This window comes from Oncorhynchus mykiss, chromosome 6 (genome assembly GCF_013265735.2).
Source record: "Oncorhynchus mykiss isolate Arlee chromosome 6, USDA_OmykA_1.1, whole genome shotgun sequence".
NCBI classification, from domain to species: domain Eukaryota; kingdom Metazoa; phylum Chordata; class Actinopteri; order Salmoniformes; family Salmonidae; genus Oncorhynchus; species Oncorhynchus mykiss.
Window position 1 is genome coordinate 7,150,097 of NC_048570.1, and position 22,403 is coordinate 7,172,499.

The 22,403-nt window shown below is 43.2% G+C and overlaps 1 protein-coding gene across 1 annotated transcript in view; it reads left to right on the forward strand.

Moving 5' to 3' along the window:
- Window positions 1-3,843: 3,843 nt before the first annotated feature.
- Window positions 3,844-22,403, forward strand: part of LOC118964829 (trichohyalin-like) — a 36,867-nt gene continuing 18,307 nt past the window's right edge. The window contains exon 1 of the mRNA XM_036979316.1: window positions 3,844-4,116. Within this exon, the coding sequence (XP_036835211.1) occupies window positions 3,897-4,116 (220 nt within the window). The 5' untranslated portion in view covers window positions 3,844-3,896. The remainder of the gene's footprint in view (window positions 4,117-22,403) is intronic.

Sequence of the window (22,403 nt, forward strand, 5' to 3'; positions counted from 1 at the left end):
TCACTTCCCGAGAGAAGAGAAGAAGACCTGTACAGAGAAGGAAGCCCACATGCTTGAGTTGAGGGGGAAGGATCGAACGATCCGAAATCAGAAGAAGGAGATGGGAAGACTTCAAGTGTGCCTCTGGGAGGAGGAAAAGAAGAAGAGGAATGGTGGAACGGAGAAGGACAAGATCATTGAACAATTAGAGTCTGAGACAGACCATCTCCGAGCCCTTTTAAAAGACGAAAAGAGGAGAAGAAGAGTAGAAAGGGGTATCATGAAAGAGTGGAAGGCTGAGATCCTGAGACTGAGGGAGGCAGAGAGCCAGAGGGAGGCAGAGAGCCAGAGGGAGGCAGAGAGTCAGAGGGAGGAAGAGAGCCAGAGAGAGGCAGAGAGAGAGAGAGATGCAGAGAGAGAGAGAGAGGCGGAGAGACAGAGAGAAGCAGAGAGACAGAGAGAGGCAGAGAGCCAGAGGGAGGCAGAGAGCCAGAGAGATGCAGAAAGACAGAGAGAAGCAGAGAGACAGAGAGAAGCAGAGAGACAGAGGGAGGCAGAGAGAGAGAGGGAAGCAGAGAGACAGAGGGAGGCAGAGAGACAGAGAGAAGCAGAGAGACAGAGAGAAGCAGAGAGACAGAGGGAAGCAGAGAGAGCCACAGAAGCAATGGAGTACCAGAGAAAACTGCAGGAGATCCACAGACTCAAACAACTGCTGGATCTACTGATGGTGGACCTACAACTGGCCCACGTAAGACATGTCATTGTTATTATTAAAAGGCAGTGTATATTTACCCAGCTGAAAATGAATAGTGGCAGACAGCGGTACGCTAACCCAATGTTAACTTTTATTCCTTTCCTTAACCCTTACCTTAACCTCACTGAAACTATACCTAACCTTTACCTTAACCCAACCCTAGGTCCTGAACCTAACCTTCATTTATCTCAACCCCTATGCCTTTCTTCTGCCGGTTGAATATCCACTTCCTTATTAACGTCATTACTGTTGTTGTTGTTGATAACTGTATCTGTGCAGGTTGTAAATAGTTGCATTAGTGAAGCATCATTTGTAGGAGTAATTTCTACAAGCATAAACATCAGAGGCAACATTGTTGTAACATCACACAAATTGTAACAGGAATTTCTCAAACCCCTAACTGAATGGGCAAGAAGGTTGTGTGTTTGTATTTGTACACATTGTGGACATAATTGATTCCATAAAATGTCTCATAATTTTTTCAAACCATGTCAATACATTAATTGACAATGAATTGTCCAGATGAATTGATCAACATGACCCTGCTATTGATGTTGTCCAGTGTTTGATTCAATTACCTAGCTCTAGGTTGTATTTCTGTGTATCATTCTCTGCAAATCCTTTGAAAGTATGTCTTGGTAATAGATTATCACTAATTTAACCTTTTAAAATGAAGCAAGAGATTGAGAGATTGAGGCTATGGCAGAAAGTCATGGAGGAGCAGCGACCAAGACTGGCCTGGAACAACAAACCTATTGAAACAGGAAGAGAGAGGGAAAGAGAGAGGGAAAAAGAGAGAGAAAGGGAGATGGAAAGTGAGAGAAAAGCAGAATTGGAAAAACAAGAAATGAAGAAGAAAGTGGAACAGGCAGAAGAAACGATAAAAGCGTTAGAACGAGAGATTGAGAGATTGAAAGAGATTGAGAAGGAAATCATATTTGAAAGAGAAAGAGACATGCGTATTGCAGAGAATGAGAAAGTCAAACTGGTCAACGAAAAGGTAAAAGAGTTAGAGAGAGAGGTTGAGAGACTGAAAGAAGAGATTAGATTGAAAGACGAGACTGAACCAGAGAGACCATTTGATAGAGACAGAGAGAGAGAAAATGATTGGAGACGAAGTGAAGAGGAGATGAAAAATAGAGTGGAGAGAGAGATGGAGATGGAGACAGCCCTCATCAATGACAAAAATACGTCTGAATTGGAGGAAGTCTTCAAGAAAATCAAGGAACAGCAGATAGAATTAGAAAATATGGAAACAGACAAATATAAATGGAAACAGAACCAAATGGACATGGAGGAGAAGATGGAGGGTGAGCACAACAAACAGAAAGAGGTAGAAAGAAAGAGAATGGAGAAAATACCAAAACAGAGACAAGAAGAAGATGAGAAGAAGAAGGAGATGGAGAGAGAAGAAGAAGAGGAGAGACGCAAACAGAAGCACATAGAGATGGAAGAGGAAGAAAGAGAGAGGGAGAAAGAGAGACAGAGACAGATCAAAAGAAAGATAATGGAAAAGAGACAAAAACATATCGAAAGAGAAGAAGAGAGACAGAAAGAGATTGAAAGAGAGAATGAAGAAGAAAGATGTAAACAGAAGAAAATAGAGATGGAAGAGGAAGAACGAGAGAGGGAGAAAGAGAGACAGAGAGAGATCAAAAGAAAGATAATGGAAAAGAGACAAAAACATATCGAAAGAGAAGAAGAGAGACAGAAAGAGATTGAAAGAGAGCACGAAGAAGAAAGATGTAAACAGAAGAAAATAGAGATGGAAGAGAAAGAAAGAGAAGAAGAGAGACAGAGAGAGATTGAAAGAGAGCACGAAGAAGAAAGATGTAAACAGAAGCAAATAGAGATGGAAGAGGAAGAGCGAGAGAGGGAGAAGAGACAGAGAGAGATCAAAAGAAAGATAATGGAAAAGAGACAAAAACATATCGAAAGAAAAGAAGAGAGACAGAAAGAGATTGAAAGAGAGCACGAAGAAGAAAGATGTAAACAGAAGCAAATAGAGATGGAAGAGGAAGAACGAGAGAGGGAGAAAGAGAGACAGAGAGAGATCAAAAGAAAGAGAATGGAGAAGAGACAGAAAAACATGGAAAGAGAAGTGAGACAGAAAGAGATTGAAAGAGAGAATGAAGAACAACTATTTAAACAGAAGCAAATAGAGATGGAAGAGGAAGAAAGAGAAGAAGAGAGACAGAGAGAGATCAAAAGAGAGAATGAAGAAGAAAGATGTCAACAGAAGCAAATAGAGATGGAAGAGGAAGAAAGAGAAGAAGAGAGACAGAGAGCGATCGAAGAGAAAGAGAGACAGAGAGAGATTGGAGAGAAAGAAAGACGACAACAGCAAGAGGAGAGAAAGATCATGTTTGAGAGTGATCAAGAAGAAGAAAATATATGGAAACAGAAGCAAATTGACATGGAGGAGGGAAGAGAGAGGGAGAACAAGAGACAGAGAGAGATAGAAGAGATACACAGACGACAACAACAAGAGGAGAGACAGAAACAAAAGGAGAAGGAGAAAGAAAGGGAGAAAGACAATGACAATCAGAGAGAGATGGAATTAAAAGATCAGCAACAGAAAGAGATGGAGAAAGAAAAGATGATTATGAGATGAAAGGGGGAGGAAGCAGGGAGCAGAAAAGGAGGGGCAGAATTTTTTTGGGGGGGAAATTGAGGGACAGAAATTGAAAATGGAGATAGAACAGGAGAGAGAGATGGAAGAAAAGCAGGAAGTGATTAAGAAGCAGAGGAAGAGTACAGGAAAGAGGAAGAGAGAGGAAAGAGGAAAGTAAGCATGAAGAACATGTAGTAGTTAATGTTAAAAGCAAAAGCACGGGAAAGTCTCAATAGGCGTAAAGAGAGGAGGTTAGAAGTGTTGAAGGGGGAGCGAGAACCACATAGAAAGAGGACAACAAATCAGGAGGGAGAAGGAGGAAAGACGCTGGAGATGGAAAGAAAAACAGGAGAAGGGCAAGACAACAGAGGAGCAGGATAAAAAACGAGAGATTGAAATTGCTAGACAGAAAGAAATGTTGAGACTAAGAGAGGAGGAGAGGCAGAGAGAGGAAGAGAGAGAGGGAGGAGAGAAAGAAAAGCCATTAAATGCCTTTTATCTTTAATCAGAGAGAGAGAAAAAATAATACAGGCAAAAAAAAGAGAGGAGATGGTGGAAGAGGAAAGAAGGGAGATCCTTGAGTACAAGAGGGGTGACTTAGAGGAGGAGGAAAAAGAAGATGACAAGGATGACATTCTCCCACCCGATAAAAGTATCCGAAGGAGAGCCGTGGGCTGGGTGAATAAAAAATGGGAGAAGAGGAACCTCAGAAAGATAGAGAGAACGTATCAGAGAGAGGCTGAGGAGGGCCATAAGATCGTCCACATAGGTAAGACCTGTTTTCCCTCTACTTATGACAATTATCCTCTTTAGTCTCCTCTACACACATAAGTTCCACACCAGTCATCATGTCGCATCATTGTTTCAATATAAAACTACTGTCCAAAGAATATGTTAGCTGACATGGCTCATTGAGTGACTGACTGACATAACAAGAAAAATACTGCTGATAACAACCACGTTTTTTAAATGGTACCTTGTGTCATCTACTAGTCTAACTCTCAAGACTAAGTAGAGACCCAGAAAGAGTTCCTAAAAAACACACACACAAAAACGTGTTTTTTGGGGGATCCGGGGCTACTAGTGGCCATGGGGCCCTAGCGATCACATAAGCCCTGGCACTATACAAGAATAGGTGCCATTCTGGACACATTTCAACTTAGGGCCAGGTCAATTTGGGATGGGGATTATTGCACTTAATTCACAAATTCCATGCCTTGCCTCAACTGAAAAGAGTAAATATCAGTGAGATCCAATTGTGTTTTCTATTCTTCATTCCCTGTGTCCATTACATTTAAGTTGATACCAGATCCACTAAGTGAATGTGAACTCTACTTCTTCTCCCTCCCAGCATCCCTGGACACACAAGGCTAACATCCACCATGACCCGGGCAGAGAGAGAGAGGGAGAAGAGGAAGGAGCTGCTGAAGCTGAGGAAGAAGGAAGAAGATGGAGGATTTCAATAAGCAGTGGAGAGAGCGGTCCCTGGCTTAAAAACAGACTCATCAACAACTGAAGGAGGAGAGGGAGAGGATGAAGGAAAACTACCTGGAGCAGATGATCTGGAGGCTGATGCTCAAATCAACCACCCGGTGTCCTAACCACCACAACACCAGCCACGATTACAACCACGGTCAGGAGTTGCCCGGGTGGGCCAATGGCCAACAAGTAAGCCAAAGAGCCCACTGGATCTGCTGATGGCCACCAGGAAAAGGCCAAAGGAGGGCAACAGGCATGGGCAGAGAACCAGGAGGGGAGTTCAGAGAACCAGCAGGAGGGGCCAGAGAACCATCAGGGGGGGCCAGACAGCCAGCAGCTAGAAGCTCCAGAAGAGGTTGAAACATCAGAGCGGAATATCCAAGACAAAGAAAAGCCAAGCATCTGGAAGAAAATTAGGAATGAGGTAAAGAATGTTTAAACATCTATTCATGTTTTACACTGTTAATATACATGTCATCACTTTAAAAAGTGACATTATCCAAAATGTGAGGGTTTAGTGTACATGCAACACCATGTAAATATATAGATACTTACCTGTCTCTGTGATGTCTTACAGCCTTCCTGACGTGCTGTCTGCCTAGAGCTGGAACTCGATGAAGCCACAGTTCCACTGATGTTACGTTGGTAATTAAAAGTGGTCGCCCAATAATTCCTCCTCCTCTTTAAGTCATCGAGCCACATTTCCTTCCTCAAAACATTATAGTCTCCTCAAGCCAAGCAAGTATCCTCTTTATCAGGCAACAAACCATCGAAGGTTCAGTGACCCTCCTCCCAAGAACAGAGACTCTCATCTGTATCCTAGTTAAATTCAATCTCTGCTTACCACCTCTACAGTCCTAGAAAATATCCCAAAAATGGAAATAGGTTTCAAACAGAAGTCCTCCCCTCAGACCAGTGGCTCCACAGACCAGAGTTTTCTCATCTGTATTCAAGTTGAATGCAACTCTGATCATTTCCACCACCTCTCCTGTTAAGGGGAGGTGCTGAAAAAGGAGGTCTGGAGGAGGTCTGCAGGTAGCCTGGATCCGGACCGGTAGCAGCTAAGTTGCTGGCTCCATCCCCCGGGCAGAGCTTCTCAAGTCAGGCCAGTGATGTTTGATGAATGTAATTTTTGTTAGCAAAGTTTTACTCTTTAATAAAAGCATTTATTAAAAAAGCAATATTGTTGTTTACTGGTGTGGATTGTTTTGTTATTTATTAGAATTGAAACATCCAGTAGTCATGGTAGATGTTAGACTTTCAATGAGACACCTAACATTCCATCAGTTTGATACAATGTGTGACATGTTATATTACAGAGGAGTCCTCTATACACATCTATTTTAGACCATAGGAGAAATATCAGATTGAAATAGCTTCTCTAAGAATCTGAGGAGAGAGCAACAGTAGAAGCATCGTTAGCTCTCCCACCTCCAGTTCAGTACTCGGGTCATTCCACCAATTGAGTACCTTTTGGGGAGTGTAACTTTATATTTCACCTATTTCTAACATTCTGTCATAAAAAGCACATGTTCAACTTAATATAAAACATGTTTTCCCATCTCAAAGTAACAAATACATACTATAGTAAGTGTCTATTAAGTGCCAAATAAAGTGACAGGGTTGACTGTAACAGAGTTGACTATTTCATCTAGAATCAACCATAGATCCCCATGTGACAGGGGGAATGGAATGCAAGCTTACCAAACACATGTAAATAGTTTAAACATGTCTAGACTGTCTATCTATAGGTAACAGGGTTGGTGTGTTATAATTCACCCACCCAGTGGTGATTGCAGCATGTACATCTTGGTGGGGAAAACTCCCCCAAAATGTTTTAGATGAATGCCAGCAAAGCCACTACACAACACAACACTAAACAATACATTAATTGCACTATAAATTTAACAAACGGTGCCCACAAACTGTTAGGGTCGACATAAAGCTTTCGCAATAGCAGAGCTATCTTTTCAGCACCATGGAGAGAATCCTTTAAAAAACATAGCTGATATGGCTGACTTGCTTAAACAAATGTGGTTTCTACTGACAATTGAGAAGTACAAACTATGGCACAAGGGGACAACGAGTGGACTACAGGATATCTGTAATTTAGATTAAGACAATGAGAGACCTAGGATGGACGTCGTCAATATAACCATTTGTTCAGCACTTTTGAAATGTACAGCGACAGAATTTTGAACATGGGCCATTCTTACAGTATTCTCCCTGTACACCAAGTCATAACTGCATATAAGCAGACAATGAAAGCTCGTACAATATTCAATGATTACATTTCTCTTAAACAGGCTATAGTCTACATGTGCACCACCAAGTCAGAGCAGTAGGCTAAGTTATGAGAGGGGAAAGGGACAACATTATTAGGGTGAGGCACATGGGCTACTAACAGCTTACTACACAACATACACTTAGTATTACTTTCTTAGATACAGTATACATATCTCCCTGTAACGATATTCGTCTTCCTCTGACGAGGAGTATGAAGGATCGGACCAATATGCAGCGTGATACGTGTCCATGTTGATCATTTATTAACATTGAACACAAAAAACAAAATAACAAGGACAACGAACGAAAACAAAACAGATCTGTCTGGTGAAGACACAGAGACAGAAAACAATCACCCACCTCTAAAATGGGAATAACAGGCTACCTAAGTATGATTCTCAATCAGAGACAACAAACGACATCTGTCTCTGATTGAGAACCATACCAGGCCAAACACATAAATACTACATAGAAAAAATAACATAGACTACCCACCCCAACTCACGCCCTGACCAAACTAACACAAAGACATAATAAAGGAACTAAGGTCAGAACGTGACACTCCCAGGCATATTACATCATTTATAGAGAAGCTTCCAACCACTCAGGAGTCATGCTGAATAGCAGGCTAGTGATTGCTTTGTTAAGCTTGAAGTTAGCCACTGATTCCTTCCAAACCACTCATTGTTGAATTTGCGATTTTCCAACTTTTTGTGTTTATTTGGAAAGGTTGATGACCACCAATACTTTTTATCTATAATTTGCAGGTATCCTAGTGGTTAGAGTGTTGGGTCAGTAACCGAAAGGTTGCTAGATAGAATCCCCGAGCTGACAAGGTAAAAATCTGTCATTCCTCCCCTGAACACGGCAGTTAACCTACTGTTCGTAGGAGCTGGATTTGCCTTTCTTTGCAACAGTGGAAGCTGTACCATCACTATCCATATATCTTTATGTACATATTATTTATCCCCTTACACTGTGTATAAGACAGTAGTTTTGGAATTTTAGTTAGATTACTTGTTGGTTATTACTGCATTGTCGGAACTAGAAGCACAAGCATTTCGCTACACTCACATTAACATCTGCTAACCAAGTGTATGTGACAAATAGAATTGTTTTTTGATTTGCTGAGGAGACGACGGCTCATAATAATGGTTGGAATGGAGTCAGTGGAGTGTATCAACCACATTAAAGATGTTTCCATGTGTCCAGTTGAACTTCATTCCAGACATTATTATGAGTTGTCTTCCCCTCAGCAGCCTCCATTGCTTTGCAAGTAGTTGTTTTGTTTTCAGTTGTTAGCATTTAGCTAACAGCGTCTATGTGAATTTGCTAGTTTGTGCTAATTTGTTAGCATTCTGGTAATAGAGGGCAATAGGTATTTCTTGTGTTTTTAGCACCCCCTCATGTGCTATGCCGGTAATACTGTAAATCCCAGGATGAGAGAAGGATGGTATGACAATATGAAAATCTGGATACCGCCCAAGCCTAATCACCACAACTACCACATCTACCTACCACAACCCCTATGTACCACAACCACCACACCAACCTACCAAAACTAACACAACTGCACACCTACCATCACCACAACTACCATAACCACACCTACCATCACTACACTTACCATCACCACACCTACCATCATCACATCTACCATATTCACACCTACCATACCTACCGTCACCGCACCTACAATCACCACACCTACAACCACTCCACTTACCATTTCACCTACCATCCCTACCACAACCACACCTACCATAACACATGTGGATAGGTATGCTGCTTCATTCAATGATTACGGTATTGTAGAAGGTAGATACAGGAGTAGCCTATAGTCTACAATAATAACGTCATTGAATGTACTATAGTATCATTTATTTAATTGATGGATGAAATTGTAAATAGGCTCCTTCATTCAGTGAATACTGGATGTCTTTCTATCTCTGGGAGTATGTTAATGAAGGCTTTTCAGCTGTTGAACTATGGCAATGTCCAACAAATGTCTAAATCTTTCTTTCTTTTAGTCAACAAGTGATGAGCCAGAGCAACCAATCAACGTCACTGCAGCTGTTCTACCCACCACCCCCACTGCTCTTCCTCCACCACCAACCTCATCCTCTTCTCCTGTTCAACTCATTTGTCGCCACACTAGAAAGGACTGTACATACAGTTGAAGTTGGAAGTTTACATACACTTAGGTTGGAGTCATTAAACGTTATGAACTGAGAGAAAACAGGACTTACCTTTGTTGATGATCTTATAGCCCTCCTCAGCCTCTCTCTGATATGTTCTCTCTGTCTTTTTGAGGTTCCTCTTCTCCCACTTCTTAGTCACCCAGGCCACAGCGCTCCTTCGGATACTTTTATAGGGTGGAACAAGGTCTATGGTCTAAAATAGATGTGTAGTTGACTCCTCTGTAATATAACATGTCCTTTGTCATTTTTATTAGGATCCCCATTAGGTAACGCCGTAACTCCAGCTGATCTTCCTGGGGTCCAACACCAATTAACAAGACATTACAAACATTCACAAATCAAGACTTCAAACATTCAACAAGTAGAGAGTACAGACAATTAAAACACCTGACAGGAAACACATTTAACATTCAGTTGATGCTTTCTATTTCCTGTCCAGTCATATGGTCTATTGCATTAGATGTTATTTTATTTTCATCTTGAAGGGGTGTTTACTTTTTGCCTGAGAAATATGGATTGGTAAACAGTTCCATTCAGCTATGGCTCTTTATAAAACTGTTGATTTAAGGCGATTTGTCCTTGGCTTGGGTTGTTTTAGCTGCCCTGAATTTGCCTGTCTGGTTTGGTGGTTAGGTGTGTTGCTAGTATATACTAACTGGCATAAAAAAATACGTAATTAAAAAAATATATAACATTCCTAAAATAATCAGAAGACTGGATAGTAATTTGTTTTCAACATGAGGCCATGAGAGATTCTGATGCATTTGGATAATATTCATACGGTTGGAGCAATGAAGAGCTAATCTACCAGCCCTGGTTAGAGCAATGAAGAGCTAATCTACCAGCCCTGATTAGAGCAATGAAGAGCTAATCTACCAGCCCTGGTTAGAGCAATGAAGAGCTAATCTACCAGCCCTGGTTAGAGCAATGAAGAGCTAATCTACCAGCCCTGGATAGAGCAATGAAGAGCTAATCTACCAGCCCTGGTTAGAACAATGAAGAGCTAATCTACCAGCCCTGTTTAGAGCAATGAAGAGCTAATCTACCAGCCCTGGTTAGAACAATGAAGAGCTAATCTACCAGCCCTGGTTAGGAGCAATGAAGAGCTAATCTACGAGCCCTGGTTAGAGCAATGAAGAGCTAATCTACCAGCCCTGGTTAGAGCAATGAAGAGCTAATCTACCAGCCCTGGTTAGGAGCAATGAAGAGCTAATCTACCAGCCCTGGTTAGAGCAATGAAGAGCTAATCTACCAGCCCTGGTTAGAGCAATGAAGAGCTAATCTACCAGGCCTGGTTAGAGCAATGAAGAGCTAATCTACCAGCCCTGTTTAGAACAATGAAGAGCTAATCTACCAGGCCTGGTTAGAGCAATGAAGAGCTAATCTACCAGCCCTGGTTAGAGCAATGAAGAGCTAATCTGGCAGCCCAGTTAGGAGCAATGAAGAGCTAATCTACCAGCCCTGTTTAGAGCAATGAAGAACTAATCTACCAGCCCTGGTTAGAGCAATGAAGAGCTAATCCACCAGCCCTGTTTAGAGCAATGAAGAGTTAATCTACCAGCCCTGGTTAGAGCAATGAAGAGCTAATCCACCAGCCCTGTTTAGAGCAATGAAGAGTTAATCTACCAGCCCTGGTTAGAGCAATGAAGATCTAATCTACCAGCCCTGGTTAGAGCAATGAAGATCTAATCTAGCAGCCCTGTTTAGAGAAATGAAGATCTAATCTAGCAGCCCTGGTTAGAGCAATGAAGATAGGACCAGGGACAGTACTCTAAGTGTGATAGGACCAGGGATTGACCATATAACTGGACAGTACTCTAAGTGTGATAGGACCAGGGATTGACCATATAACTGGACAGTACTCTAAGTGTGATAGGACCAGGGATTGACCATATAACTGGACACTGCTCATTACATTTGTTAGCTCATTACATTCTGATGCTGCACTATACATTGTAGAATCATCAGCATACATGACTCTTGCTTTGTTCATTACTGAAGGTAAATCATTAGTAAAGATTGAGTAGAGCAGTGGTCCTCAGTGGTACTGTGGCTTGGTCGAGTTCCAGCTCTCAACAGACAGCAGGAATGCTATATAACATATATATAACAGTGTAAAACATGAATACATTTTTAAACATTCTTTACCCCATCTTAAATCTCTTGCTTGTTTGTTTAGGTACTGTTCCTTCATCCTCTCCCTCTCCTCTTTAAGTTTCTGATGAGTCCGTTTATTAAGCAGGGACTGCTCTCTCCACTGCAATCCTCCATCTTATTCCTTCTCTCCTCAGTCTTCAGGAGCTCCTTCCTCTCTCTCTCTGCCCGGGTCATGGTTAGCCTTATGGGTCCAGGGATGACTGGGAGAGGAGAAGAAGTAGAGTTCTCATTCAACTTAGTGGATCTGGTGTCAACTTAAATGTAATGGACACAGGGAATGAAGAATAGAAAACCCAGTTGGATCTCAATGATTCTTTACCTTTTCCCCCCCCATTCTTTTTACAGTTGAGCAAGGCATGGAATTTGTCAATAAAGTGCAATAAGCCCCTTCCCGAATTGATCTGACCCAAAGTTTAACATGAGTCCCAAATGGCACCTATTCTTTGTATAGTGCCAGGGCCGGCCCTAGGCATATGCGATAGCTTAGGGCTTCATGGCAACTTGGGGCCCCCTGCCCCCCCCCCAAAAAAACTTTTGGGGTGGAATTACAGACTAGGCACACAAGGCACGCAGGGCACGTGCCCAGGGGCCTTGACCTGCAATGGGCTTCCATTGATCTTGTTAGTCACTCTCATTCAGATAGCATCTTAGCGTCATGGCAAAATGTGTAAAATGACACGCTACCCAAACCGGACACAATGCGTGCGCGAGCATTGCAAAATAAATGTACACATACATGTTATTCAGTCATTGCACCCACACTGCTCGCATGTGCGTTTCCAAGCACGAAAATAGAAGTTGCTTCTATTTGTGACGGCGAACGCGATGCAAGTCCTGCCTCTCCCATCTCCTCATTGGTTATACCCAAGTGGGTGATTGAAAGATGAACTGAAGTCGGTCGGTTGTGGTAATACACCTTATTATGAAAGTTAGACGCCAATCGCCATATAAAGTCCAAAGAAGAAACGATTCAGTTGACCATTATATAGGGATTCATTTTCAGAGAAGAGGACCATTTCAGGTAAAATAACAACTCAACGTTTATATCCCTGGACAAATTAGCTAGCAACTGCAAGTTAGCTAGCTAATTTGCCAAAAATGTTTAATAGTTTTCGACCTGTCCCCAAATTAATATAATTGGTTCAGAGTTTGTTTTGATATTTCAACCTGCGTGTCGTGATTGCGTTTGGTGTGGGTGGACAAAAATCAATATGCGCACGATGGCGCATGCGGACCCGTTTCGGTGTTAGATTCAAACTGCCAACATTTTCTCTCCACCCCATGGCAAAATGTGTAGAATTGAAGGAAATTAGGTTTATAACTGCTAATTCTTCTCTCCACCCCATGGCAAAATGTGTAGAATTGAAGTAAATTAGTTTGGGAGGAAATGTAGTCAAAAACCTGAACAAAATGTTTCTTAGGGCCTCAAAAGGCTATGATGCACTACTTTAGACCAGGGTCATTGAGATCCAGTTGAGTTTTCCATTCTAAATTCCCTGTGTACATTACATTTAAGTTGATACCAGATCAGCTTGACCATTTTGGACAGTAGTTTTATATTGAAACAATGATGCAACATGATGACTGGTGTGGAACGTATGTGTGTAGAGGAGACTACAGAGGATGATGTCATAAGCAGAGGGAAAACAGGTCTTACCTATGTGGACGATCTTATAGCCCTCCTCAGCTTCTCTCTGACAGGTTCTCTATCTTTCTGAGGTTCCTCTTCTCCCACTTCTTATTTACCCAGCCCACGGCTCTCCTTCAGATACTTTTATCAGGTGGGAGGATGTCCTCCTTGTCATCGTCCTTCTCCTCCTCCTCTTCAGTGTTCTCTAACTCACCCCTCTTCTCAAGGATCTCCCTTCTTTCCTCTTCTGCCATCTCCTCTCTTTTCGTTGCCTCTATTATCTTCTCTCTCTCTCTCTGACTGAAGCAAAATGAAATTCCCAATGCAAATTATGAGACATTTTACGGAATCAATTATGTCCACAATGTGTACAAATACAAACACACAACCTTCTTGCCCATTCAGTTAGGGGTTTGAGAAATTCCTGTTACAATTTGTGTGATGTTACAACAATGTTGCCTCTGATGTTTATGCTTGTAGAAATTACTCCTATAAAAAATTATGTTTCACTAATGCAGTTATTTACAACCTGCACAGATACAGTTATCAACAACAACAACAGTAATGACGTTAATAAGGAAGTGGATATTCAACCGGCAGAAGAAAGGCATAGGGGTTGAGATAAATGAAGGTTAGGTTCAGGACCTAGGGTTGGGTTAAGGTAAAGGTTAGGTATAGTTTCAGTGAGGTTAAGGTAAGGGTTAAGGAAAGGAATAAAAGTTAACATTGGGTTAGCGTACCGCTGTCTGCCACTATTCATTTTCAGCTGGGTAAATATACACTGCCTTATAACAATGACATGTCTTACGTGGGCCAGTTGTAGGTCCACCATCAGTAGATCCAGCAGTTGTTTGAGTCTGTGGATCTCCTGCAGTTTTCTCTGGTGCTCCATTGCTTCTGTGGCTCTCTCTGCTTCTCTCTGGCACTCTGACTCCCTCTGTGGCACTCTGACTCCCTCTGTGGCACTCTGACTCCCTCTGTGGCACTCTGCCTCCCTCTGGCTCTCTGACTCAGCCTTCCACTCTTTCATTATACCCCTTTCGAGCATGAAGAAAGGTAAAACACATATCCTGTCTCACATCCCCAATACATTGCTAGGTGCTTTCTGTGTTGACAGTACCAAAATACAACAACTCATGTACAAAAACACTGCAACACAAACAAGTTACAACGTGAAATCGCCTCTATCCCATTCAGACCGGACAAAACTACATCTCCCATAATGCAAAGCCAGCACCAGTGGGCAGCTAACCGTCTGCATCACAGAAAGGCATGCTAGCTAGCAACAGCAGCACTTTTAGCACTCTGTAAACTATCTTAATAACAATAAAACTCTGAAAGTTACATGTTTCAATAGTCTCACACTCCCTTATAACAATATCTACAGCATTAACATCGGGATCGGGATTTATTTATTTCACGTTATGGACTTCTACAAAGGAGTAATCTGCAACACATACCTTTCTCTCAGTGTTTTACTCAGACTGAGGAGAACGGGAGCTACGGGTTGTACCAGGGTGTTAGTAGGTGACGCAAGCACTCAGATGAAATAAAATACATTTAAGATGATGTTAACATCATTCAGCTACTGTAGTTCCCTACCTAACATCAACAGGCAGCACCAGTAGCGCAACAATTAAAAATAGACACCAAAAGTAAATTTCCTGGCGATCATAACGATCTGACTCCCCCCCTTCTGTCTGAACTTGGAATATTCCTGTTCGCGGGCTTGGGCCACTGACCCCCAACCTGAATGTTCTGTTCTGCCTTGTGTACTATTCTAATCATTAGAAGTTTGATGGAATAACCTTTTCAACTCTACTACATTTATATGTAGATTATATTTTGGTTTTATATTTCATATTTGATTGATGATTAGGCCTATGACTTTTGATTCCACTTTGGCTACCTTGCACCATATTGTCCTCTCTTGCTATATCTTAAACTTTATGCCCTTGTGCAGATCTTCTCTCTAAACAATAGTCATGATAGTTTGAATGAGTTGAGTAAACTACACTGTTGTTAGTGTAACAGATGTTAATCGTTCTCTCCTTGCGTTGTGTTTTGTCCTAATAAATCACCTCAGCCAGTGGTCCCAGTTGAGCATTATTATCTGTTGTTCAATAGGAAACAGCAGGTTAGTTGTGAAGGGCCTAATGATGTTGATGGCTGTCAATGGTCAAATCTGTAGCATGAAAACAACTGTGTTAGCAGTGGGCTTATGTGACCATTACATCGGTGCATGCTAGCTAACCAACCCACTTATATACAGCAATCATATACCAAAGCACATCATGAATTCTGTATGAAAAACCCTCTGTGTCTGCATAGTCTCCATGAGTCTTACTGGGTGTTTCCTAACCCGACCAGCCCCTGACCTGACAGACCTAACAGAGTTATCATTACGTTTAACCTGTTCACCTACAACCCCCACTGGTGGGTCACTGTCCACAGTCGGTGGATAGTCAAGGTCAAGGGTTCTGTGACTGTTGCTGGAGATTGTGCTACCAGAGGCATCTTCAGAATGCCTTTCTTCTTCAGAGGGTTCGGACATTTCTTCTCCAAAGGTTAGCTCTGACATGCTTGTGCCACCAGTGGCCCCCTGTGGTGAGTTCTGATGGATGTTCTGTGGATGTCACTATTCTTCTCCGTAACAATATAGAGGTTGTTCTCCCAACGATCCGCCAGATTCCTCTTTCCACGTTCACCTTTATTCGCCAGCCGCGCCCGATCACCAACCTCCACTGGAGCTCCTCTGATCTCCCTGTTGTAGAGGCCTGCATGCCTCTTCAGCTGTTTGGTTGTCGACACCTGTACCGTCTCCATGGCCTCCCTCAGGTCTCTCGTCAGGGACTTGATGTACTTGTCATAGTCTACAACCTCTGAGTCTTGCAGCACAGTACCAAACATCATGTCCACAGGCAGACGTGGGGTTCTCCCAAACATCAACTGGAAAGGGGCGTGGCCCATGGTTTCATGGACTGTACAGTTGTAGGCGAAGGTCAACGACTTCAGCTTCTGGGGCCACCTGTGCTTCGCTCTCGTAGGTAAAGCCCTGATCATGTTCCCCAGTGTTCTACTGAACCTTTCGACTCCCCCATTTCCCATCGGATGGTAGGGAGGTGTGTGGACTTCTGGACTCCTGCAGCACTCAACAACTCAGCAATCAATTTACTTTCAAAGTTTTCCCCTTGGTCAGAGTGGATATGACGAGGTAAACCATACACACAGAAGATGTTGTTCCACAGCCGAAGGGCCACCGCTTTAGCTGATTGGTTCGGACACAAGAAGGCATGGGCCATCTTAGTAAAATGATCAGTGACGACCAGAACATCCAAGGACTTGTTGTTGGAGTCTTCAGCAGATCAGAAGTCCACACACACCAACTCGAGGGGCTCAGTCGTGAAGATGTTCTCCAATGGAGCTCTGGCCTCTGGCTCGGGGGCCTTACTGAACACACACCACTTGCAGGTCTTGACATACTCTCTCACATCCGACTCCAGACCATGCCAGAAGAACCTCTGTCTCGTCAAGTACAACGTCCGCTGTTGCCCCTGATGACCGGCTTCATTGTGGACACCCTTCAAAACTGTCGCCCTCATTGAGGTGGGTACTACATACTGGTACGTCTTCTTCTTTGACAGAAAACGTTTGGTAACGTGATATAGTACACCCATTTTCAGAGTGAGCTTCTCCCAGGTCTTCAGAATCCGCAGAGCCTCAAGTGGTTCATGGCCACATTCCCTCCTAGAAGGTCTACGGCCAGTGTCCACGTAGAAGACAACTCTGGCGAGAGCGTCATCCTGGCGCTGCTTTGATATCAGGTCATCACGGGATAGCACTCTCACATCTGACATCTCAGATGGCACCAGTGACTGAGGGAGCTGAGGCAGTAGCAGAGCACAGTTCTGTAGACCAGCCTCCTCTTGCGACCTCAGGACTGCTGACACCGCTTCCTTTGACAGAGAACCGGGAGAAGGATAGGAGGTAGTTTGGCAGTCCATGACAATTTCACAGGCATCTGCCTCAATTGACGGTGAGCAGCTTTCGAGGTCGAATGGGTGGTTCGACCAGCGGAACACATCTTGCACCTTCTCAGCAAGTACTCCTGCACCTTCTTCCAGCAAGGCCTTGTATGGAACACTTGTGATGCGGTGGAGAGCGCTCGGCTGCACAAATGGCTGTCTACTGAGTGCATCAGCAATTACATTTTTGGGACCGGGGATGTACTTGATGTCAAACTCGAATGGAGCGAGTTTAGCAACCCATCTCTGTTCACAGGCATCCAATTTGGGCTAGGTCAGGATGTACGTTAATGGGTTGTTGTCTGTCCATACAGTAAAAGGCTTGCCCCTTAGCCAATGACTAAACTTTTCACAGATGGCTCAGCGTAAAGCAAAAAACTCTAACCTATGGGTAGGATACTTTGACTGTGCATAAGTAAATGATTTGCTAGCAAATGCTACGGGTCTGGCTGCAGACCCATCCTCTGGCACCTGGGAGAGGACAGCACCTAATCCATTACTAGATGCGTCTACAGACAGCAAGAAAGTTCTACTAAAATCAGGGTGGGCTAGCGTGACCTGATCGAGGAGAGCTTGTTTCAACTGACTAAAGGCCTGTTTGCACTCACCAGTCCAGTCTGCTGCTGTGAGTTTCCTATGTATTCCTCTTTTCCTCTTGCTTTTCCCATGGCGTGGTGCCTTCGTCCCAGTTGTCAGCCCATGCAGCGGCTTAGCGATGGTGGAGCACCCCTCAATGAAATGCTGGTAATAGCCTATCATTCCAAGAAAGGACATAATCTTGCCCTGGGAGGGCAAGTCCGTGTTATCCTCCATGAGAGCCTTCTCTGTCATCCCTACAACAGCCTTCACTTTTTCTGGGTCTGTGGCCACACCTCCTTCACTGATGACATGCCCCAAGAACCGCACTGACCTCTTCATGAAATGGCATTTCATTGGAGACAATTTCAGATGATGGGCCTTGAGACGCTCATAAACTGACTCCAAGTGTTGCAATCCAAGTTTTTCAGTCGGGGCAAAAATCAGCACATCGTCCAGGTAGTATAGAAGGCTAGAATAATTTTGATCCCAGAAAATGCTCAACATCATCCTCATGAATGTAGCTGGGCTGTTGCATAGTCCTTGTGGAAGATATCCATATCCTTCTCCTGATCCTCCTCAACTGAGGCCACAGACCCCTGAATCCCTTCTACCACATCCCTCTCAACACCCCCCACTTGCACCCCATCACTCGTACCAGGCATCTTCTTCACTACCTGGGAGACTAGCCCCACCTGAACCCCATCACTCGTACCAGGCATCTCCTACACTACCTGGGAGATTAGCTCCACATGAACCCCCTCCTGAACCCCATCACTCGTACTGGGCATCTCCTCCACTTCCTGGGAGACTAGCCCCACCTGAACCCCATCACCTGTACCAGGCTTCTCCTCCACTACCTGGGAGACTAGCCCCACCTGAACCCCATCACTCGTACCAGGCATCTCCTACACTACCTGGGAGATTAGCTCCACATGAACCCCCTCCTGAACCCCATCACTCGTACTGGGCATCTCCTCCACTACCTGGGAGACTAGCCCCACCTGAACCCCATCACCTGTACCAGGCTTCTCCTCCACTACCTGGGAGACTAGCCCCACCTGAACCCCATCACTCGTACCAGGCATCTCCTACACTACCTGGGAGATTAGCTCCACATGAACCCCCTCCTGTACCCCAGCACTCGTACTGGGCACCTCCTCAACAGTCTGAGGAAATGGCTGTTCAGATCCATCCTTACCTTCTACAACAATATTTTTCTGCTGCATAACATTCTCCTCTGGTACAAGTTGCAACTCCGTGCCCTCAACACGGACAACTTGTTCCTCAGCAACAGGTGCTTGTGGCTGCTCTACCGCTGTCGGCCCATCTCTCCCTACATCAGTGGGCCCAGTCCTTACGAGGACCACCTGCGCCCCTCCCTCTGCCTTCTCCCTTTTCGGGCAAGCATGTCGCTTATGGCCAACATCACCACACTCAAATCACTGTTGACTACCCGTACTAGCATAAGCCATATACAGTCTATTGTCATACTTGACTTAAACGATAACTCCAAAGTCTGCTCCGGTGAGTCCAAAAACATAAACACCTGTCGCCGAAACGACCTAACCTGTTTCAACGCCGGGTGTTTGAAACGACCTAACCTGTTTCAACTCCGGGTGTTTGAAACGACCTAACCTGTTTCAACGCCTGGTGTTTGAAACGACCTAACCTGTTTCAACGCCGGGTGTTTAAAACGACCTAACCTGTTTCAACGCCGGGTGATGAAACGACCTAACCTGTTTCAACGCCGGGTGATGAAATGACCTAACCTGTTTCAACGCCGGGTGATGAAACGACCTAACCTGTTTCAACGCCGGGTGATGAAACGACCTAACCTGTTTCAACGCCGGGTGATGAAACGACCTAACCTGTTTCAACTCCGGGTGTTTGAAACGACCTAACCTGTTTCAATGCCGGGTGATTGAAACCCAACTGGACAATCTTAATTGAACTTGAGAACTTCCCAAACCGCAATAACTCGCGCTCCAACAGCTCATTGGGTATAAACGGCAGTACATTCGAAATCGTTACCCTTGTTGACGGAGAGAAAAGCGGCGTAACTTGAATAAACATTCCTTTAAGAAGTACGCCATGCTCAACCATACGATCTACAAGACTCTCTTCTTTAAGAAGTACACCATGCTCAACCATACGATCTACAAGACTCTCTTCTTTAAGAAGTACACCATGCTCAACCATACGATCTACAAGACACTCTTCTTTAACCTGTTAGATCTCTAGGGGCGCTATTTCATTTTTGGATAAAAAACGTTCCCGTTTTAAGCGCGATATTTTGTCACGAAAAGATGCTCGACTATGCATATTCTTTCAGTTTCAGAATCTGCAAAGATTTTGTCTGTAAGTGCCCCAGAACTCATTCTACAGGCGAAACCAAGATGATGCATCAACCAGGAATTAGCAGAATTTCTGAAGCTCTGTTTTCCATTGTCTCCTTATATGGCTGTGATTGCGCAAGGAATGAGCCTACACTTTCTGTCGTTCGCCCAAGGTCTTAGCAGCATTGTGACGTATTTGTAGGCATATCATTGGAAGATTGACCATAAGAGACTACATTTTCCAAGTGTCCGCCTGGTGTCCTGCGTGGAATTCGGTGCGCAATTGCCAGCTGCTCGTACCTTTCCATTTGATATAGGGGAGAAACCATGTGTCCAAGAACGATGTATCAATGAAGAGATATGTGAAAAACACCTTGATGATTGATTCTAAACAACGTTTGCCATGTTTTCAGTCGATATTATGGAGTTAATTTGGAAAAAAGTTCGCGTTTTGAGGACTGAATTTTCTGATTTTTTTTGGTAGCCAAATGTGATGTATAAAACGGAGCTATTTCTAATACACAAAGAATCTTTTTGGAAAAACTGAGCATCTGCTATCTAACTGAGAGTATCCTCATTGAAAACATCAGAAGTTCTTCAAAGGTAAATGATTTTATTTGAAGGCTTTTATGTTTTTGTTGAAATGTTGCGTGCTGGATGCTAACGCTAATGCTAACGCTAGCTAGCTACTTTTACACAAATGATTGTTTTCCTATGGTTGAGAAGCATATTTTGAAAATCTGAGATGACAGTGTTGTTTACAAAAGGATAAGCTTGAGAGATGGCATATTTATTTCATTTCATTTGCGATTTTCATGAATAGTTAACGTTGTGTTATGCTAATGAGCTTGCTGATAGATTTACACAATCCTGGTTTTTTCATAGCTAAACGTGACGCAGAAAACGGAGCGATTTGTCCTAAACAAATAATCTTTCAGGAAAAACTGAACATTTGCTATCTGAGAGTCTCCTCATTGAAAACATCTGAAGTTCTTCAAAGGTAAATGATTTTATTTGAATGCTTTTCTGTTTTTTTGTGTAAATGTTGCCAGCTGAATGCTAATGCTAAATGCTACGTTAGGCATCAATACTGTTACACAAATGCTTGTTTTGCAATGGTTGAGAAGCATATTTTGAAAATCTGAGATGACAGTGTTGTTAACAAAAGGCTAAGCTTGAGAGCTAGCATATTTATTTCATTTCATTTGCGATTTTCATGAATAGTTAACGTTGCGTTATGGTAATGAGCTTGAGTCTGTATTCACGATCCCGGATCCGGGATGGGGAGACCAGAAAGGTTAAGAAGTACGCCATGCTCAACCATACGATCTACAAGACTCTATTTTTTAAGAAGTACACCATGCTCAACCATACGATCTACAAGACTCTCTTCTTTAAGAAGTACACCATGCTCAACCATACGATCTACAAACACTCTTCTTTAAGAAGTATGCCATGCTCAACCATACGATCTACAAGACACTCTTCTTTAAGAAGTACGCCATGCTCAACCATACGATCTACAAGACACTCTTCTTTAAGAAGTACGCCATGCTCAACCATACGATCTACAAGACTCTCTTCTTTAAGAAGTACGCCATGCTCAACCATCAAATCAACAAGACACTCTTCTTTAAGAAGTACGCCATGCTCAACCATACGATCTACAAGACTCTCTTCTTTAAGAAGTACGCCATGCTCAACCATACGATCAACAAGACGCTCTTCTTTAAGAAGTACACCATGCTCAACCATACGATCTACAAGACTCTCTTCTTTAAGAAGTACGCCATGCTCAACCATACGATCTACAAGACTCTCATCTTTAAGAAGTACACCATGCTCAACCATACGATCTACAAGACACTCTTCTTTAAGAAGTACGCCATGCTCAACCATACGATCTACAAGACTCTCTTCTTTAAGAAGTACACCATGCTCAACCATACGATCTACAAGACTCTCTTCTTTAAGAAGTACACCACGCTCAACCATACGATCTACAAGACTCTCTTCTTTAAGAAGTACACCATGCTCAACCATACAATCAACAAGACGCTCTTCTTTAAGAAGTACGCCATGCTCAACCATACGATCTACAAGACTCTCTTCTTTAAGAAGTACACCATGCTCAACCATACGATCTTCTTTAAGCAAAACCACCACCCCTTTATTCATCCGTGACGCATAAGCAACATTCTCATATCCCACCTTCTCTCCTACGGCGACCAGAAACTCCTCCACAGTGACAGTAGCTTCAGTAACACACCTACAGCCGTGCTGAAGTGACAGGGACGGCATCCCCATGTGGGTCGCCACCCCCGCCAAAGCCAATTTCAACACGAAAAACAATGTACTTAATT